This window comes from Perognathus longimembris, chromosome 2, assembly GCF_023159225.1.
Source record: "Perognathus longimembris pacificus isolate PPM17 chromosome 2, ASM2315922v1, whole genome shotgun sequence".
Lineage (NCBI taxonomy): Eukaryota > Metazoa > Chordata > Mammalia > Rodentia > Heteromyidae > Perognathus > Perognathus longimembris.
Window position 1 is genome coordinate 32,266,186 of NC_063162.1, and position 21,691 is coordinate 32,287,876.

A 21,691-nucleotide genomic window follows, 5' to 3' on the forward strand; every position below is an offset into this window, starting at 1 on the left:
AAAATAAAGAAATGAAAGAAAACGAGTCTTCCATCAATTCTTTTAGTCTTCCATGAAATTAAAACGAATTATTTCTGTCATTGGTAAAAGCAGATCAAGAAAGTCCTCGCAACGTTTTTGCCACTTACCTTGATATGGGGGTGTTTTGCAGATGTTGTGCCCCACACCCGGGAACAACGCTCCTCTTTCCGATGCTCGTAGAATTCGGGGTCTTGTAAGATAGCCACCTTCTGGCCACCATAGGTCAGGACAAATGCACTGCACCCCTCAAGGCGCGCCTTGTCATCTGTAGAGATGGGCAGCACGATGGGGATGCTCATGTTGATCACTCCGTCTGTGGAAAGAGCCGGCGGGAAGCATGAATACAGGATCCAAAGGGTGTGTCTTCCTTGATTTGTTGTTGATGTTGGTTTTTTTTCTTGAGACAAGGTCTCACTCTGTATCCCAGACTGGCCTTGAACTTGCCATCTTCTTGCCTCTGCTTTCAACTGCTAGAGTGACAAGATTGTACCACAACACCTGAAACAGGTGTGTTGTCACTTACGAGTGACTCAAGCACACACAGTGCCCCTTTGAAAGAGTCCCTGCAAAGGCTTTTAAGACCTGAATCTATTGTGGTTGCATCGGCTGCCCCAGTTTCCCTGAGAGGATGACAGGCAGTCCTGGGAGGGCCTCCCCAGGCAGGAGCCAGAGAGCAGGCGACAGTGGACTGAGGCTAATCACAAAGGTAGTAACCACAGTACAGGACCTCATTTTGCAGCGAAGAAGGGGACATTTCCTGAGCTCCTTCTTAAAATCTTTGTCCTGATCCCCAAAGTTCTAGAGTTTAAAGTCTTTAACAACTATATAAAATGTGACAAAACAAAATAAAGGTTGAAACAAAACACAAATCACTTTTTCATAGAAATGAACCTTTTAAATCAATGTTGGGCACTGTCAGTGCACTGAAAAGAAGGAAAAACAAACAAGATCATTTACATTAGCCAATGAGTCCCCCCAAACAAGTAGTTCTGTTCACAATGGTCCAGGTACCACAATGCCTTTAAATACTTTTGGAGACTGATGAGCTCAGTCATCTGAGACTCACAAGTCCAGTTAGCTCAACTAATAGAAGAGATGGGCTCTCCAACATGACAAAAAACTCAAAGCAGTGAAACATAACTTACTACAGCTCATGTTAATTCTTTAGAGGAGTCTCTTTCACCTTTCTACAGTACTTTGGAGGAACTGAAATAAGCCAACTTTTCTGATTTCTCACCATACAGCACAACCACTCAGGAGGTTTAGAGTGTGCTGCTCAGAGAAGCTAGAGCTTCAGCAGCACTAAGTCTATAAACAACTTGACCATAAAGAAAGAGACTGGAGTCACAGCAGAGGATGACAAGAGCCCAATAGCTATACCCTTATGAACACATAAGATGATGCTAAGTGAAATGAACTCTCTGTTATGGAAATGACTGTTTTATCACCGTTGTAATTACTTTCAACTGCCATCTGAAACTGTAGTTTCTATTGTTGATGATCTTCTTGTATCTCCTTCCTGTGGTTATCCCTGCACTATCACTGTATCTTATCTGAGTACATTGGAAACCATGTATACTGGTATTAGAATTAGGAAAGTGAAAGGGAATACCAAAATCGAGAGACACAGGATAAGAAGACAAAGGACTACAAACGCAATACTTGCAAAACTGTTCAGTGTAAATCAACTGAACAACTCATGGGCGAAGAGGGAAAGGGGGAAGGGGGATTTTTAAGGGAGTCTTTATTGTGTAACTAGGCTTTTAAAAGAAAATCAATGACAAATACCAGAGATGAATAATCTCTTCAAGATTTTACCTTTTCATTCTGGTACAATGCAGGCATTTGCAGTCACTGGAGATCTATATTTATTTCCATTTCCAGAACTACCAATTATGATAGCTTGAATTTAAATTCATGCATAATTACACATTGCCAACGAAGGTAGTATAAGCTCGTACAATCCAACCAGGTTCATCTACTTTAAATAGTATCTTATATGGATTTGTCCATTTTAAATGTATGGTAAACATTTTGGAAAGAAATTCCAGATGTATGAAACTACAAGTGGAACAACAGTCATTGAAAGAGGATCATAAATTTAAAAGAACTCAGGAATAAAACGTGTAGTCGTAATTTAGAAGCAAGTTTACTACTATCAGCTGAACGCATTATAAACAATAGCTGCACCAAATTCAGAAGTTTCCTGTTATTTGTACTCCAAACAACAGAAAAATATGGCAAAGTATTCATCGACTATAACTGGTTGGATCATGAGCTGATAACAATTCCAGCTAGTTAATTGAGATTTTTTTGGTTATCTCTTTGACAACTTTAAATTAATATGATGTATCTAATTACAGTAATTTAGCACTTGGAAAGGGAAAGTACATACCAGGAAGGACCATGCCTAGAGAAACACAAACATAAGAAACATATTTCAGCACTCCATCAAAATAATTTTAAAGCAATGTCAAGGAAAAAAAATTCCTATTATGGCATTTTACATAGACAACATAAAAAATTACCCTGAGCTCTTTGGTATACTATTGCAAAAACAAGTACAGGATACCAGATAGCAAAAAGGTGGTAACATTAGAATTCGTGTATCAGTATATTCCAAAGCATTGTTAATAATCCCTTTAATTTCAGCAAGAAGTTATCTCTTGCAAACATATGATGTTACAACCACTGTTAAATGATTCCTAAACCATGTTTTGATACAAAGTATAAAGACAAGGTTCTCTAGAATGTCCTGGAATCCCAAATGTTTAGGGGAGATAAGTATGTCCAGTAAAAGAAGCAATAAGTAGAGCCAGGAAAACATGGATGTGAATCTATGCTTCAAATAACTTGTTGTTTAACCTTTCCGATGCTTGCTTCCTCTGTAGACAGAACATCCTCACGGTGGTGTTATCCAGGTTCATCTGGATAGCCTATGTCAAATTTGGTGCACAGAAAGTGTTGGTGGCATGTGTAGAGACCACCAAAGGATGGATTCTCACAAGGCAGCTATGTCTTGATCCCATTAGTCAACATACGCTTATTCCAATTTTAAATTTATAAGTGACATTTATAAGAGAGTCTAAATCTTGGAACTTTATCTCCAGTGAAAGATAAATTGACATAATATATTGGTATTATGATAAAGGGTATTCTTGAGTAATTGATTGGGTAACACTTTACAATTACCCTAACACATGATTGTTTGAGAGATTTTTTTGACTTTGCTTTTGGGCTGAGTAGACTGAGCTTTATGTTTAAATTCAGGAGGAAATTGAACTCTTTAGGATATATGGTGAGAATAAAAAAAAAACATTGCAAATGATCAAGAAATTTGCCATTGTTTAATGACAAAGAAGAGTGGCTATATAAAACATTTCAAATTTTCAATGGTGGTAGTACAGAGTTTCATGAGGTGGATAAAGTTAAATGATGTCTACATGAAAGATATCTTGTTGCACCTCACCATATATAAAGAAATTATTTTTTTGAGCTTAGCTCTGCCTCCTTCATCCCAAAGCTGCCAAGCCAGGCACTGTCAGGAGCCTGTGCCTTCCTATAAACAGTCCAGTGCTACCACTGGCTTTCGCTAGACACTACCCAGGCTTTTGTCCAGGAAGAAGGAGGAAAAGCACAATGCCCTTCCAGGGAAGCAGTTCCATTTTGTCTGCTGTGTGCTCTGCCTCAGATTTCATTGAAAGAGTCCTCTGACTTAAGAAAGAAGTTTCACAGCCACAGATGTGATGGGAAGAAGAACCTGTTGCTCTCAGGCTCAGAAGAGAAGCCATACCAGCTGTGTAGCGATGCATACGTCCTTACAACTGCTCTACCCTCAGTATCTAGATAAATGCTGGTATATGAGGCACTCAGGAAGGATTTGGTGCTGGCTGATGACCTTACATGTGCTATTCAAAACTTATGTGATGGTGGATAAGCCACTTAGTCCGTTCAAGGTTCCAAGTTCTCTTAACTGTATTCAGTGTATGTGCGGGGTGGGTTAGAGGGTGTTCTTGGTGACAGCTAATGTGTATAGAACATCCACTATTGGACTACTGGTCTGGACATTCTTTCATACTTTCAGTACCCCAGTGAGTAGGTGAGTAGGTCTTGCAACTAACTTTCCTATTCTACAAATAAAGAAAATAAGACTAGAGAGTCTAAATAATTTTGCCCAGGGGTCTAGCATATAACTGGCATATGAATCCAGCCAGGTTGGCTTTGTAGCTCACACTTATTCCTTAGACTTTCTGCCTTTAGTTAGGCCAAAACTAAATGGAGACAGAGAATGGTAGATGTAGGCAGGACAACATAACCCTAGTATTTGTTTGTATGCTTGTGTATGTATGTGGTATATGCCAAGCCTGGGCTTGAACTCGGGGCATGGGCACTGTCCCTGAGCTTTTTTTGCTCAAGTTTAGCACTCTACCACTTGAGCCACAGCTACATTTTTTTTTTGGTGATTTACTGGAGATAAGAGTCACATGTACTTTCTTGACACAGCTGGCTTTGAACTGTGACCCTCAGATCTCAGCCTCCTGAGTAGCTAGAATTGCAAGCATTAGCCATCTGTGACCAGCTCCTAGTATCTACTTCTATCCATTGGTTTATGAGGATTCTTCTTAGAAGTGAGGCAGGGCTCTGAATCTGTCTAATTATAAATGTGTCCCATTGTCTCTGGTTATAGAGGCAGATGGCACAGCTAGCAGATAATTCCTAGAGGCAGGATATATGGGCTTGAACCTCTCTGAACATAGCTACACTGAAGCTGCAAGATAGTGGATCCTTACAAATTCCAAGAGTAATTCTGTGAAATACAAGCAACCTTCTAGGACTATTGCTCAAGTGGAAGGATATTTCCCTTCCTCTAACATTAACACAGGGAAGGGAAACATCCTTCCACTTGAGCAATAGTCCATTAACTGCCACAGCCCCACCAGAACCAAGAACTTAGTGGTGGGGTAACTGGGCAGTATCTGCACTGCTATGGGGCAGAGAATAACACAGATCCACATTGCAAGTAGTAATAGCTATGGGCTTGATCCAAGAGTACAGGACGCACCCTCTCGGAACTCTCACAAACACTTGGAAAGCACCAGAATTTTTTATGAGCCAGTTGGGACATGGACCCAAGGGACTCAAGCTGTAGAGGGAAAATGAGCTAATTTGTATCTCAGGCCAATGAGCTGGAGAATGAGCATCAAGATCACCTGGGAAGTGAGAACAATAGCAGGCACTACCTCCACCTCAGGGTAGTGGGGACCAAATAAGAAACAGAAATTCAGTGTGATATGCCCACAAAATGCAATGGAGATGGTATCAAAGGGAAGGTGCCAGTTTTGCCTAAGATATCCAGAGGGATTCTTGGCATTAGTTGCCCTTCATCATTTTGGGTCATCAAAAGCCCAAACTCCCAACTCAGGAAAATGCTCTTTTCTCCTCTTCTCATATTCTGACTTCTAGATTCGATTGGAAAGTACACCAAGGGAGCAAAAGACCAGGTTAGAGGATGTTGTAGACTCTGGATTTTGGTTTCATGCTCTCATGTACGAATGGTATGAACTTGAACAAGTCACTTAACCTGAGCTCAGTTTATCTCTTCTGTAAGGTGAGTAATAGTGGTCTGTTTTTTTGGTGGTGTTTTTTGTTTTTTTTTTGCCAGTGCTGGGGCTTGGGATTCAGTCTGAGCACTGTCCCTGGCTTCTTTTTGCTCAAGGCTACCACTCTACTACTTGAGCCACAGCACCACTTCTGGCTTTTTCTATATATGTGGTGCTGAGGAATGGAACCCAGGGCTTCATGCATATGAGGCAAGCACTCTACCACTAGGCCACATTCCCAGCCCCATAGTGGTCTGCTTTATAGGGCTTTGGTAAGAATAAAATGAAATAATGCCCTAGAAAATGCTTTGAAAGTAAAGAAATGCTATGCAGATATGCATTGTTATTATTGTTGCTGTTTTGAGGCAAGCTAGAAATAAACAAAGCATTTGTCTGAAAATGCTTTATTCCAGAATAAATATTATTTAATCTGAACAATGCAAGCCTCAAATTACAGGCCAATTAGAGCAGAGGAGTAAGGGGAGAAACCTTGCCCTTGACTACCCTTGAGTTTTGCGCCTGAGTTGATTCCCCCTCCCTCCCTTAAAGGGCTGAAGCCCTGTTCACAATTATTCTAAATCCATGTGACACAACCCTTATTGCTAACCCCCTTGGTGGCCTTGGCCCAAGGCCTTGAACTACATAAGCTGTGTTTGAGAACTTCAGGTAGTTTTAGGAAGGAAATGATCAAAGAAGGGTCCTAAATTCTTGTGTTACATTTGTGTAACATTTCCAACCTTGACTAGATCATTTTCCTAATAGCCATTAATTAGTTTGTGTTCAGAATGGGCACCTGTGGGCTTGGGGGCGGGGGGGGGGGGGTGAAGCCTTCTGGATATATTTTAAGTGGGTTTGAACACAGAGAGGAAAAGCTGTCTGATATATTTGGAGTGGGTTTGAACACAGACACCTCAGCACCCACTGAGGGAAGCAGGTGCTGTGGCACTGGAGAGAGGTGGAGAATGGGAGGTGCCTGGAGAGTCGGTAACCCTGGCTGAGCACCCTGATGTGCTCCATCACGGGGACAGTGGCTCTGAATGGTCAAGACCAGCCCAAACCAGGTGGAGATGAAAGACTTCACCTTCTTTTGGCTATGCATACAAGTAAAACCTTTCCTTTTTCATTTCCTTAGCTTTAGATAATCAATAATCTTTTGAGAACAAAAACACGTTAAAAAGGGAAGTTTATATGGGGTAAAATTGGGCACACATAAGTGATTCAGATTATTTTTCCTGTAAAAGTGATCAAGAGAAGATGAACAGTTTGTTAGCAAACTTTCTTTTTGTCCTTTAATAATTGAGAGTAAGAAACATACCATCTAGAAGTGTGTCAAAGTGGATCACTTGCAAGTACTCCTTCTCCCGCATGAAGCCCTTCAGGGGAGTGGCCCAGCCTTCACTGAGAACTTGGACCCACTGCAGGTCCAGCTGCAAAACACAAATGCCAGGGGAGATTCCATGAATCCTGTTTCTCAGACATCGATCCAGCCCCAGGGCTTTCCTTCCTCACTCAGGTAACAAGGGCATAAAGTAGACCTTTTGTGGGAATATATCCTGTTCCAACAGGTTATTCTGGCCTGTAACCTGAAGGCCAGGTTGATGTGAGTGGAGAACTTTCCTATGGAAGAGGGATAAAACCATGACAAATGGAGAGATGGTTTATTGAACACTTCAGGCTGTAACTAGCCTCCCAATGTGAAGCTGGGTTGAAATTTCACTGTTCATTTTTTCCCCCCACAAAAATTCTGATTTGACTCTGTGTGTGTGTGTGTGTGTGTGTGTGTGTGTGTGTGTGTGTCTGTGTTTCACTAGATGGCCTTATTGAGAGAATTGATCAAGTGATTGACTGTAAGAAAATGTCCAAAATTATTAGCATGGTACACAGCCCTTCAAGGTCTGGGCCCTCAGGGTGACCCATGGAGGGACTTTCACCTCTCTCTTTCCCCAGTTGGTACCTACTTGCCGACAATACTAGGCAATGTGCAGTCTAAACACACAGGTTTTCAGGCTTGTGTTTTATCCATTGGCCTACAAACTCTTCTTCAACCTTTACAACCCAGCTTATGGATCATTAGTTGGAAACCTCTCCTGTCATTCCTGTGACCTAACAAATGATTTACTAGATTTTTGAAGTTCTCCACCTCTCAGACCAATTTGTTTTGAACTGTCAAAACCACATTGTAATTGTTATGTGATTACTTATTTGCCTAGAGTATTAGAGTGCTTAGGGTTTATTTACAGAGTCAGGGTAACCCATTGGCAAGTTGGCTATGGCTTATTAGAGTATGGGATCTGCATGAGTTGAAGCAAGCTCCCTATTTACATTGCCCCTTACCAAATCGCCAAAGTTATAAGGAATAATAAAAAGGCACTGATAAAGATCTTGTATGAAGCAATTAATGCTAACCCATAGAAAGGTCACATGCATAGCAGCTGGCTGGCATTATAGCTTAGAGCTTCTAGGTAAAATCAGTGGAGCTTTTCCTCAGACTGACTCACAAAGGGAAAGTGTGATTTGAAGGGAGAAAAGATGGACACATTCACATCAAGGTTGCTATTTGTTTGCTTCAAATTTCTCCCTTTTTCTTACTATTTAAAGAATACTTATACCAGGACATAGTCTCTAGGCATTCACACACAATGAGACCAAAGGCAGACACTCAGGAAAGGAACAGAAAAGCACATTGTTTATGTGCATCTGATCATACAACTATTTATTGAAATGAACTCCAGGAAATGAAAACAAGATTTTTTTCTTTTTTCCTTTGTTTCCTTTATGTTCTATGTACTTGTTAATAGGTCTTTGGGCATGTAAGAGGAGCACAGAAATGGAAGGACAAAGGGTGAACAAATGCAGCAATGGTACCCACTGAACACTATGTTAAAAAGCCTGTAGGTGGGAATTGTAGGGAAAAATTGGGAGAGAGTGAAGGAAGGGGTGACATTATCCAGAAAGGAATGTACTCTTTACTTATATAACTGTAACCCCTCTTCACATCACTTTTATAATAACAATAAAAAATAAAAGAATATATTAGTTTCTGTAATCAAATCTATGTAGACAAAACCTTACATATTTAATATAATGTATTACCCTTGTACACATGGAAAAAATAAGTTTAATGTTTCTAGACCAGCAAGGTTATTAATTTCTGTACAATCTCAACTCAATACAGTTGTCAAGGATGCTTTTTTTCTCCAAAACTGATAGCATAGTAAATGTTTCAAAAAAATCCAAATTGTATACACACACACACACACACACACACACACACACACAATAATAGCAGTATCAAAAGGCATTTGCCTCTGGCTAAAGGTATCTCAATCACTGCCAGTTAATAATTATTGCCCCTCCCTGCAGCACAATGACAGCTGTGTAAACTGTCCCCTGCAAATATAGAGGTTATTTTCCAAGTCTGCCTCCATTCTAGGCACTGATCAGCTACTTAGTAGCAAGTCTTGAGGAGAGATTTGCTCAGAGGAGAGATGAGAAAAAAAAGATGGGCAGAAATAAAGTGATTTAGACAGTCCTTATGTGGCTCTTATATATCCCTTCCTTATTATCAAGAGTTTGTAAATGGATTATGACTGACATGAAGCCTGATTCTCCTCTGCCAGCCCGTACCCTCTTACCTTGGTGATTGACAATGATGGCAGAGTCTCAGACTCAGCTCGGACACGGTCAAGTTTGTTTTCTGGCACAAAGAGCTCATGGATGCCTTTGATTATAGTATGGGGTACAATGTTCTGAAATGAAACAGAATTGACAACAACAGTAAGTGACAACTGTAAAAAGAAGGCTTTCATAAAAAAGTACAGATTATCTTTCATAGCTTTAGTTAACAAATAAAAAGAAAGGTTAGGAGGAGACCCTCAAGTGAGAAAGTAGTGCGTGCCTTGTAAGTGCGTGTGAAGAAAGGTTTAAGTAAGCGATAACCAGGCCCTCACCTGCTCCTGGAGGAGCTCCACCACCTGTTGGACACAGTCACTCACTGAAGACAAGTTGGTTTTAAGGACACACTCGGGAGTTTCAGGCTTCTCATAATCAGAATCAATACCTGTAAATCCTGCAAGGTGTAAAGTGATAAATCACATGCATACCAACAGGATCATTTTTAATCAACAAGATATAACACATATTGAGATAATGTGCTAAGCAAAGAATTTGGATTATAACAGAAAAGGTCCAACAGCCATCCTTGACTTCTTGCCATATGTAAGAAAATTTACAACTGAATCATTAATAAAGTCCTGAGTTATGAATCACTTTTGCAAAGGCCAAGATCTCTACTACTGATTAACGTCAAAAAGGAAAGAAGGAGAAACTGAAAAGCTCTCCCCGCCCTTATGTCCTTATCTATTCTCCTTCTCTGAACTTTACTGCTTATGGCTGAGGTAACAGTCCTCAAGAGATTTTTCAGAACCACATTTTAATAGTCCCTGATCATACTGAGCACATTATGATTTGGTAACAACTTGTGTGCATTATATGCAATTTTGGAAAACAGACTTTGAAACTTCCAACAGACTTCTGAGGACAGAACAGGAAGACCAGCAGGCTCAGAAAGTTAACTGCTAGAGGTGCAGTAGCCACTTCCCATACCTTTAATCTCCCCGGCTCTGGCCCGTTTGTAAAGTCCTTTTACATCTCGGCTTTCACAAATATTTAGAGGCGCATCTACAAATATTTCAAAGAATGGGAGTCCTGCTGATTCATGGATTTTGCGGGCATTCTCACGATCCTGAAATATGGTGTGTTGAAGAATGTAAAAAAGAGTTTTACTTTGGTTTGAAGGTGTCTGCCCCCCCCCCCATTTTTTTTTTAATTTTGTCCATTGTGGGGTTTGAACTCAGGGCCTGCGCACTGTCCCTGAGCTGTTTTTTTCTAAAGGCTAACACTCTACCATTTTGAGCCACAGCACTACTTCTGTTTTTTGGGGTTCTTTTTGTTTTATTTTGTTTTTTTGTACTTAATTGGAGACAAGAGTTTCATGGGGATTTTTCTGTCTAGGCTGGCTTTGAACCTCGATCTTCAGATTTCAGCCTCCTGAGTAGCTAGGATTACAAACATGAACCACTGGTGCCCAGCCTGAACCCCAAATTTTATGTGTTGGAAACAGTTTTCAAACGCCCATGTTTTGGAGGTGGAGCTTTGGGGAAGTAATTAAAACCAGATAAGGTCATCAGGATGGAGCACCTAAGAGGGAGACTTAGGTGGAAGGATAACTTGAATCCAGGGGTTAGAGGCCAGTATAGGCATAACAAACTCCTGTTTAGGGTGTGGGAGGACTGCTGAGCTCCATCTTTGCATTGTCTGGTCATAGGATGCCCCCAACACATCATAAAACAGCAACAGCTTCTCAGATTCTGGCACTATGCTCTCCAGCTTCGTAGTTTCCCAGATTATACACTGAATACACCCCTCTGCTATGTAAAATCACTCTGTCATATTTTAAAACAACAAAAAAGGATTAAAACAAAATTTTACAATGAAACAGTTCATGACAAAACACTGTGTGCTTAGGTGTTTGACATCCTTGAACTAACTTGGGACTTGCGCTCTTCGAAAGTCCAGAAATGTCCCTTTGATAAGCACAACCATCTGAAAGATTTCCAGAAAAATCTACAGAAAACAGCCTCCCTCGCAGGACCATGCTGGTAGCATGGGAAGATTTCTTTCCGAGGATATGTTCAAAGAGCATTGCACATCATCTGTAGCTCCCAGCAGCTTCATGATGTAAAGCAAGAACAGTGACAGTGATGTCCACATTAAGCACACATAACCTGTGTGTCCTTAGCAAACAAAACAGTCTTTTTCAGGCAAGTGAAACTGTAGAGGTTTTGAGTTTTGTTTGAATTTGTTCTTTCAATTCTGACCAAAGACCTTTGAAACTATGAAAGGGTTTATGTCAACTGGGGACATGGCATCTGGAACGTAGGAACTCTATATAACCAATAGTAAACAGTAGTAAACAGTGGAAGTTGGGTGTGGTGTATTTGTATGTGTGTGGTGTGTGTATGCGCGCATGTGCATATGCAGTAGAGGCTTCCTTCCATGCTTCCTCTCAGCCCACTTTTCTGGGAGGACACTTGCACTACGGACAGAAATGATGTGCAGTGACAAGTCTTTTTACCTTGGCAAATGGAGAAATGAAGCTGGTAATACAGACCAGACCAGCATCAGCAAACAGCCTGGCCACCTCGGCAATCCGTCGGATATTTTCTTCTCGGTCCCCGGGAGAGAATCCAAGGTTTTTGTTAAGGCCATGGCGGACATTGTCTCCATCCAAGGAATAACAAGGAATGGCATGGGAGACGAGGTACTCTTCCAGAGCAAAACTTATTGTTGTTTTTCCAGCACCAGAGAGACCTGTCCAGAATCGGCAAGACTGGGTGATTCCAATTGCTTAAGATGATAAATTGGTAACTACTCTGTCCTCATTGTATTTCTCTGTTGGATCATAAATCAAATCCAAAAAGTACAGTTTATTGCAAGCCAAGTTCTTGTATTTATTTCTACTTTTGAAATGACAACTTGTTCCCTATTTGGATTATAACATTTCAAAACAAGTGGGGTTTATAAATGGGGAGATCTGGGGGCTACATCTGATTCTTTGTGTGTTCTATTTTGCCTGCCGAGCATGGTAAAGATCAGAGAGTTGTTTATTCAAATCCGGATTCGTGATAATGGTTGTCTCATCCTCTCAGATGGCTGCAAATAACCTCTGTGGAGAGAGACAGATAGCCCAAGAGGATGCCAAACCCACTTCCTTGGTAAATGTCACCAAACAACCATCTGATATCAGAGCTCACAAGCTGTTCTTTGGCTTCAAGATTTCTCCAAAGTGACTCTCAACATAGGAATGAGGAGAGTCACATTGACCTTGGTATGTAGACCTCTTGGGAATATATTCATACTCTTAAGTCTAACAATTCTTGAAGGTCTTTACATGCGAATAGAGTTACCATGACATCACACTGTCAAAGCACAAGTGGGAACACAGGGTAATTTCTAGATAAGGGAGAACACACTGAAAAAAGAAATACAGCTTACCAAAAATACTTAAGAGCTTACATCTGGGCCACTTTGAACACTAACACTATAAAATTTCATTTGCCCTAGAGAAATCTGAACCTGAAGAATAGCCCATGGTCCCAAGTTACAGTCAGACAGCATTCAATATGAATTAGAGAAGTTGGAAGGGAAATTAAAAAAAAAAAAAAAAAAACTAGACACCAGTGGCTCACACCTGTAATCCTAGTTACTCAGGAGTTTGAGATCTGAGGATCACAGTTTGAAGACAGCTGGGGCAGGAAAGTCTGTAAGACTCTTATTTCCAATAAACTGCTCAGAAAAAGCCAGAAGTAGCACTGTGGATTACGTGGTAGAGTGCTAGCCTTAAGCACAGAGAGGCTCAGGAGGGACAGAGCCAAGCCCTGAGTTCAAGCCCCAGGACCAGCAAAAAAAAAAAAAAAAAAAAAGTCATTTTGGTGTTGATGGGTTACTCCCATAATCCTAGGAGGCTGAGATCCAGAGGATTGCTTTGCAAGAAGTTCATGAGACCCCAGCTCCAATGAACCAACAAAAAGCCATGCAGAGGTTGTGGCTCAGCTAATAGAGTACAATCCAAACTAGCAAGCTGAGCAAGGTCCAGACACTGAATTCAAATTTCAAATTACAGGCAGTGCATTTAAACCTTGGTACTGGCAAAAAGAAAGAGGGAAAAAGAGCAGAAAGGAAGGAAGGAAGGATTGAATAAATGCCCTGGAAAAGACAACAGAAGGAAAGAGGCACAGAGGGTGGAAATTCTAAGGGGAAAACATAAAGTTCAGAAGAAAGGAAGTTTGGGGGGGAAATAAACATCTGCAAAGGGTAAATAGTTTCCATATTTTTAGTTCTATGTTAACATGGCTTTGAGAGAGGATCATCAGAAGAAATGGCTCCATGAAGCCATTTGTTAAAGCATTGTTGAGGATGTTATCTGTAATTCTGTCCATTGATAAGTGCACCTTAGAATTTATGTCAGGTTGTAGGGTAGGGAAAACTGGAATCTTGACTCTTCAGTGTGTTCTTTTGCATCAGAAAAATGAGATAAATAATAGGATTGTTTTGGTCCATTGTGGGGCTTGAAATCTGGGCCTGGCACTGTCTCTCATCAGGTCAAGACTAATGCTCTACCATAGTGCCACTTCTGGTTTTCTGGTGGTTAATGGAGATAAGAGTCTCACAGACTTTCCTGTCCCGGCTGGCTTTGAACCTCGATCCTCAGATCTCAGCTTCCTGAGTAGCTAGGATTACAGGCATGAGCTTCTGGCGTCTAGCTGAAATTTCTTTTGATTTTGTTTCAACTCTTAGGAAACAGCCACATCTCAGGAACTGTATTTAACTAGATTGTTTATATATTTATTTGAACTCATTAAGGTAATACTACATTTACTGAGAACTTCACTATGGGCAAACCACCATGCTACATATATTGGCAATTTATTACAATTAGTTCTCCTACACTTTCATAAGACAGGTGCCAATCTGTATGATTATTTTACAAATAAGAAAAGAGGCTTAGAAAGGAGAATTGGTTTTCAAAATTGGTTCACACAGCTAATGTAGGTGGAGCTGGAGCTCAAATCTCTGTCTCTGGATTTAAAGTATTTGGTTTCTTCTAGTCTATTTGGTTAATGCCCTAATCTCTGAAACCTAAGAAAAAAATAATAATTGAAGAAAAGGTGATTTTTTTTTCTAAATAGTAAAAAAAAATCACAGAAGAAATACACCTTGATATTTTTCCCTTCTGCTAAGTTCTTTTTCTGTTTTCCAGTGAGTACTACATCAGAGAAGCTAGAATTTATTGGTATGTCCCCACACAAAAGTTGTCATCACTAGTAACACAAACATATGACAGGAAAGAAATTTCTGGAATACATGTAGGTACTGCAATACATCAGGTCTCTTGGAGAGAGTTGGGGTGAAACTCTCAGGAATTTTGACAGGTAGGAACTGTGTATTTGATCAAAGCAGCTCAGTGTCTGCTGTTGGTCCTTACTCTATAGGATGGAGAAAGTTATTTTGATGCAGGGCCCAAGTATAAATGAAACAAGGAAACCAAAGGCACAGGAAAACAGTTGGAAACTATAAGAAGACTCATGCTAATTTGGACAGGAACAGGAACAAACAAACAAACAAAACACCTCAGAATAATAAGAAAAGGTACAAGGCAGGTCTTGCCCTGCCTTAGCCTTTAGAATTTATCCTCTGGTTAAAATCTATTTGCCTTTATGAGCAGAAAATAACACCTACACTGATTTCAGAAGCTGGACAAACATATTGTTCATCTACACTCATTTCTAGGTGAAAAGTTACATCTATACCAAGAACTTAGCTTTTCCTTTTGAGTCTGGGCCTGTGCTTGACTCATTCTCAGGAAATAATTTCCTAACTTGTACTTGGTGTACAGTTCAGGACTAGGGTCTTAGGAACCTCAGGGATTAATTAATTTCAGTTACATCATTAGCCCTTAAGTTTGACATTCTGTGGTTACAAAAACACAAGAAAAGAAAGGTTTAATGGGTTACTAGTAGGGGCAAGTTATTTTTATAGGTGAAGGACAATTGTAGGCCAACTGGATTTTTCCATTCTTGCCCATATTCTAGCTCTTCTTGTACAGATTCTTAGATTTGAATATAGGAAGAGAAACCGTTCTTTAGAATGTCAAAATATCAAAACACTTAAGAATATCTGTCTGTAAACATCTAAAATCTTGGTTACCCATTCCTTGGCATCCTATTGCTTGCTGTCCACTTTAGGAAAGGCCCATTCATAAATGTCAGTGAAAGTACTTAGATGAGCATGAAGATTACTGAGTTCCTTAGAGCTAAAAGAGGATGACATCATCAACTGCTCCATCATGTCCCACCAAAGAGGAGAAATTGGTCACCACAGACTTCCTTCAACTTGATAAAACTGATAGGAGAATTAAGACTAACATTTAGGCATTCTATGGCAACTTTTAGCCTCCTACAAAGTTAAATTAAACAGGTGCCATGTGAATACAATATACTAATTTTCTTCAAATTGTGTCACACCCTCAATTTAAAAATAAAAATATAGATATGTTGATATATAACATATATAAATACACACACATATACACACACAGAGGTTGATACCTGTCAGCCACACGGTACATCCTCGAAATCCGCCCCTTGTTCCAACCACCTGCCCTCTCTTATTCCTGCTCACGTGGTGGGCTTGATAGACCACATTGGTGGATTTCTGCTGAAGGTCCTATAAAACAAGACAAGATCAAGCACAATGTTTGATTATTAAAATGCAAAACATTCACAGGAGCAATAGAAATTCATTTTAATCCTTTTAGTTCAAAGCAGAAATATGTAACAGCTTGTAGGAAATGTTTTTTTAAAAAGACACCCTTGGGGCTGGGGATATGGCCTAGTGGCGAGAGAGCTTGCCTCGTATACAGGAGGCCCTGGGTTCGATTCCCCAGCACCACGTATACAGAAAACGGCCAGAAGTGGTGCTGTGGCTCAAGTGGCAGAGTGCTAGCCTTGAGCAAAAAGGAAGCCAGGGACAGTGCTCAGGCCCTGAGTCCAAGGCCCAGGACTGGCCAAAAATAAATAAATAAATAAATAAAAAGACACCCTTATCTTTTCTAAGACATTTCTTTCATTCCTGCAGACTATGCTGATCCATTAGCTATATATATATATGTTTTCCATAGCTTCAAACATATGTACCTACTTTCTTCGTTCCACTCAGTTTTCTTAATGTAATTCATGAGAAGTGTTCATTTCCATAAAGTAATTGTTCTTAAGTTACTGCATAACATCTTGTTAATTCATGTACTATAACCAGCTAAATACCTAATAAAATTAGAATGCAATTATGTCTTGCATACACAGTGTGCCCCACCTGTATCTCCTTTTCTATGATGGTCAAACAGAGCTCCAGGTATTAGTTTTGGTACTTTAAAAACAAACACGGTGCTGGAACATCTATCATGATCCTTTGAGATTATAATTGAAGTCAGACTATTTTGATGCTATAGTTTTGATTCCATAACACTTTAAGTCACACACCTTATAAGGTAGTTAGGGTAGTATGTTTGTTTCGATAAACACATGCTCTTCTCAAGTCTGATGGGCTTGAAGATAACCAATTCAAATACTCCAGGAGTGGAGGGAAGGCTAGGGTAGGGTCTCCATTTTTGTGGAGCTAGGGGTACATCGAGGTGGCAATATAAATGGTTGAGAGTTGTGTCCTTGTTGCTCCCATCCAGATAGCAGCAACTAGTGAGAAATTAGTCCTTGAGAACTCAGGCGACATCCTCACTAGAACTAACCTCGGCTCCCACTTTCCCCAGGTTTCATCTTTCAAAAGCCCAAGCAGAAATTAAACCATACCACTTATGATATTTTAGAGCTTAATTCAAATGTCTATAAATTGGTTGTAATAAAATCAGCCTAATATGGTAAAACAAGACTATGTGATCCAAAGTCTAAGCTCTAACTAGAAGATCTATGTCTAAAGAATTTTTTAAAATGTGAAACAAGCCAATAAAAACAGTTTGGAGCAGACTTTAAAAAATAACGTATGGGCCAAAGGAGAGAATCTATGATGATGGTTAAACAAACAGATTAGGAACCACTTGTATATGGCTGGAGTGTGGTAGCTGCATTTCTAACACAGAGGTGATCCAAGTTTGTGAGCTGTAGCAACATCAATGAACCCCTTACACAACACACATCTGAACTCTCTACATTTTGATTTTGGTTACTGCCCTGTCCCCTAAATAGGCAGAAATCCAGAATAAATTCCAGGCCCTGTCAATCTTCTGTGGGCACTTTGAGATGATTTTATGCACCATCCTAGCTTAAAATTACTACACAGGGCAGGGAGCCAGTGGCTCTCGCTTGTAATCTTAGCTACTCAGAAGGTTGAAAGATGAGGATCACAATTAGAAGCCTGGGCAGGAAAGTCTGTGAGACTCTTATCTCCAACTAACCAGCAAGAAGTGGAACTGTGGATCAACTTATAGAGCAACAGTCTTGAGCTAAAGAGCCAAGCAAGAGTGCAAGGCCCTGAGTTCAAGTCCCAGGACTAGTACACACACAAAAAAATATGTCACAGTTCATGAGAGAGAACTACTCTAACAGACTATTATAGTTTTATCAATATTTATTTGTGGTGATGGGGACTGAGCCCGGGATGTCATGTATGCTGGGTAAGTGCTCTTTAACTGACCTAACATCAGACAGGGTCTCACTATACAGCCCCAAGCTATCCTCAAGCTTTTAACCTCCTCTGCCACCTGAGAAGCTGAGATTGCAGATGCATGCCACATCTGCAGGATTAAGTTACACCTTAACCATAGGTTTTTATACATTGCTTCTTTCACTCTAGGTATATTTAAACAAGACGAAATATTTTCAGCTGGTCAGGTATTAGGTTGTTTTGGTCCCGCAGGATATTTTGCTTCTTATTTATTTCAAAATTATCCTTGATGTTTTGCAAAAGGCAAATGAATTAAATAGAAGCAGATGTGTTCTGAATGACATCTGATCTGCAAAGTGGCAGAATAGCCCAGATCATTTCTTTTCCTATTGAATGCTTTACACTCCTCTAAAAAGCAAGTGGCATTCTAAGCTTTTGAAAGAAAATAAGTGGTCAGAAAGGAGATTCTCTCTGTTTAAGAAAACAAACAACTCAAACACAAGATAGCGGAACAATTGCCTGTGTCCCCTCGCAGGCTTACTGCTCATGCCCTCACAGGGGCAACAGTCACCTCAGCATCTTGTCTAATACTGTCACTTAGCAACCAGTGGCCCAGAAACCCAAAGTTGGTGGCATACTTCTATGCTGGGTCCTCCAGAAAATTCTTGCAACAATCTTTACTTTCAGATCTCTTGCCCAGAAAAAGTCCCAGCAAGCCCAGAAGTAGGAGGGCTATGGGCTTTGTCCAGCAAGCGTGGCTTTGAAGCTGCTTCACAGCCTTCTTGCTCTGTAACCCCAGGCAAATCATTAATATCCTTAACCCTCCTTCTCTGAAAAGTGGGCAAAGAATTCATAAGCCAGACAGTTATGTTTATAAAGTAGCAAATGAAATCCCAGATACATAGTAGGGTGTTGAAGCTAATCAGTGTTGGTGACCTCTAATCTGTACAAATGTTGGTAGTTTGAGGTCTAAGGATTCAGAATTAGGAGTCAAGAGACTGGAGTTCTGGCAAGTCTGAGGAGGTGTGGCTCATGAACAAATTAGGCAGTGGCTATCATTTTCTATGGGGCAATCAGTTCCCCATATAGATGACAGAAAACAGAGAGACACAGAGACAGGAAGACAGACAGACAGACAGACAGACAGACACACACACACACACACAGAGACTATTGCTATTGCTGTTGCTGCTCTGATTAGTAAGGCCCAGCCAAGAAGCATCCTAAGCTGAAGTGCACCAGTGTGAAGCCTCTTCTTTCTACCCTAAACTTACAGCCTTTACTTGGGCTTGCACTTGTGTTACCAGAAGGATGGCCTTTGCTATAGGTTAGCCTCAGGAGATTATCAGAGCCCAGGCCAAATCACATAGGCCAGGGTTGCTGCCAGATGTCTGCTGGGCCCACCCCAACTCCTATTGGTGGTGCAGAAAGGGGTGTGTTAGAATACCCTGGGTCTTGGCCAGCCTTGGCTTCAGCCTTGACCTTGCATGACTAGAAGAGAATAACCTGAGGAAAAGGCTTCATATGGTTTCATGGTGGGGTGGGGCAGTACTAGAGTCAAATTTAAGCCAAGAATCACAGGCAAGAGTGTCATGCAAGGGAGTGTCAAGTGTCATGAAGGGGAGAATCCTGAAGGAATGAGGAAGATGGAAACCACAAGTCTGGGTGAGCCTCCCAATGAGCCAATCAGTGAACGCATTTTAATTTTCCCTGCATTCCACTGCTTCCCAAATAGTGTCCATGAACTCTGTTTGCATCTCTGACTCCAACCCCATTCAGCCCTATTTGAACTTGTTTGTTGCACTCATTATTTTCCCATTGATTAAGTGTTTCATTCCTCTATTTCAAAGTCCATTTTCAGAGAGCAGTAACCTCCAGTACTGCCCTACGGAGCCTATGATAGAAACCTCACTTTCATATGCAATATCGTCCTTACTGCTCAATGTCCAGGAGCTAAGCAGGCTAGACACTGTGATTCACATAGAGATCTGAAAAACTACTGTTCTGTAGGATGGGCCTTAGCTCTTTATTTAAAGGTACAGGACACAGTGGGGTTTATGTCCTGCCCCTCATCCTTCTTTCAGGGTTGCTTGGCCCTTTTGCCTTTGGTCCTGGGGTACTCACTAGACTATACACAGCCCATCAAAGTAGAAGTGCATAATAGAGGAGTCATATTTATCTCATGGAGGCCAGGAAACAGAGTAAGGGGCCAGGGTCCTAATATTCCCTTCAAGGGCAAGCCCTCCAATGATGCATTTTCCTCTGTCTACAAGGTACACTGGCTCCCTAAAGCCCTAAAGGCTAGGAACCAAGCATTTAACACATGGGTATTTGGGGAATATTTTCTATCCCAACCATAGCACTATGTATCATGCTAACAATACAGCTCTTGGCACCACTTCCTCTAGCTCCAGTTTCCATCTGGTACAATCCATGGCATAAGGGGACAGCCTTTGTCCTCTGCCCACTTCTGCCCCATAGATGTGTGACTGCCCTGAACCACCCTGCAGGGCAGGAGTCCATGTTTTGCTTGGCTGGAACTTCAACTCCCCACAACAGGTACAGTGCTCGGCTGAGTGAGCATGTGCCCAAGTGGAAACCTGCCACACACAGAGCCAAGGCACATGCCATACCAGGACAATAACTAGCATTTGCTAATCTGCTATGGACAGGTAGGGAGCACCAAGTTGGCCGGCCCTTCATATCTGACCTGTGATAGGTAAGTTCTAATGTAATTTTGACATAGACCTGAAAACTCTAACAGAAGGCATTGCATAGCATGCCTGACCCATACTCCTCAAAACTGTCAAGACTGTCAGAACCAAGGAAAGAGAGGAACTATTGTAACTAAAAGGAGCCATAAGGGATAGGTGGCTACTGAATGTACTGTAGGATACAATCTTTGGACAACAAAATGATGTTAGGTAAAAATTAGAAAAGTCTGAAGAAGGAATGGACTTCAATTAATTATTTTTCTCTGTAACAATGTACCACACTGAGGTAAAGTTGCTAGTAAGGTAAACTGAGGTATATCCTACTAGTAGCTACACTGTCTAAAATCTAAAGTCTAATTTTTCTGTTTTTGAAGGTGATACTGGGGTTTGAACTCAGGGCCTCACATTTGCTAGACCGATGATCTCCACTAGCAATCAAGTTTCCCCTTCAACCTGTTTGGTTTTAGTTATTATTATTATTATTATTTTTTTTTTTGGCCAGTCCTGGGCCTTGGACTCAGGGCCTGAGCACTGTCCCTGGCTTCTTCCCGCTCAAGGCTAGCACTCTGCCACTTGAGCCACAGCGCCGCTTCTGGCCGTTTTCTGTATATGTGGTGCTGGGGAATTGAACCTAGGGCCTCGTGTATCCGAGGCAGGCACTCTTGCCACTAGGCTATATCCCCAGCCCCGGTTTTAGTTATTTTTTAAACAGGGTCCCACATTTTTGCCAGGAGCCAGCCTTATACTTCAGTCTTCCTACCTATGATTTCTGTATAACTAGGATCACAGACAAGGCCACTGTGCCCAGTTTGTTTGTTCAGTTGTGGGGTGGAGGGTCTTGCTAATATTTTTCCCTGGGTTAGTTTGAACTGTGATCCTCCTGGTCTTTGCCTTCTAAGGAGCTAGAATTACAGGTGTGCACCTAGCATTGAATCTGATTTCTTAAGAGTAAAATTTTCTAAGATTTAGAAACAAGCAAAACCATGCAAAGCTAAACATTTCATACACATTTTAGCTTCTGCACTGCTAGATTCTTTATCCTTCCTGATCATATTTCTTAAAATGGCTGACTTCATTATTTTACTTCTAATTTAAAATTGCCTGAAGTTATATGGTAACTCC

The 21,691-nt window shown here is 40.8% G+C and overlaps 1 protein-coding gene across 1 annotated transcript in view; it reads right to left on the reverse strand.

Moving 5' to 3' along the window:
- Papss2 (3'-phosphoadenosine 5'-phosphosulfate synthase 2) overlaps positions 1–21,691 on the reverse strand; it is a 71,755-nt gene that overhangs the window by 11,423 nt on the left and 38,641 nt on the right. The window contains exons 2-8 of the mRNA XM_048338754.1: positions 15,791–15,908; positions 11,758–11,993; positions 10,227–10,365; positions 9,572–9,690; positions 9,257–9,370; positions 6,937–7,048; positions 129–334 (exon numbers count right to left, since the gene is read on the reverse strand). Of these exons, the coding sequence (XP_048194711.1) occupies positions 129–334; positions 6,937–7,048; positions 9,257–9,370; positions 9,572–9,690; positions 10,227–10,365; positions 11,758–11,993; positions 15,791–15,908 (1,044 nt within the window). The remainder of the gene's footprint in view (positions 1–128; positions 335–6,936; positions 7,049–9,256; positions 9,371–9,571; positions 9,691–10,226; positions 10,366–11,757; positions 11,994–15,790; positions 15,909–21,691) is intronic.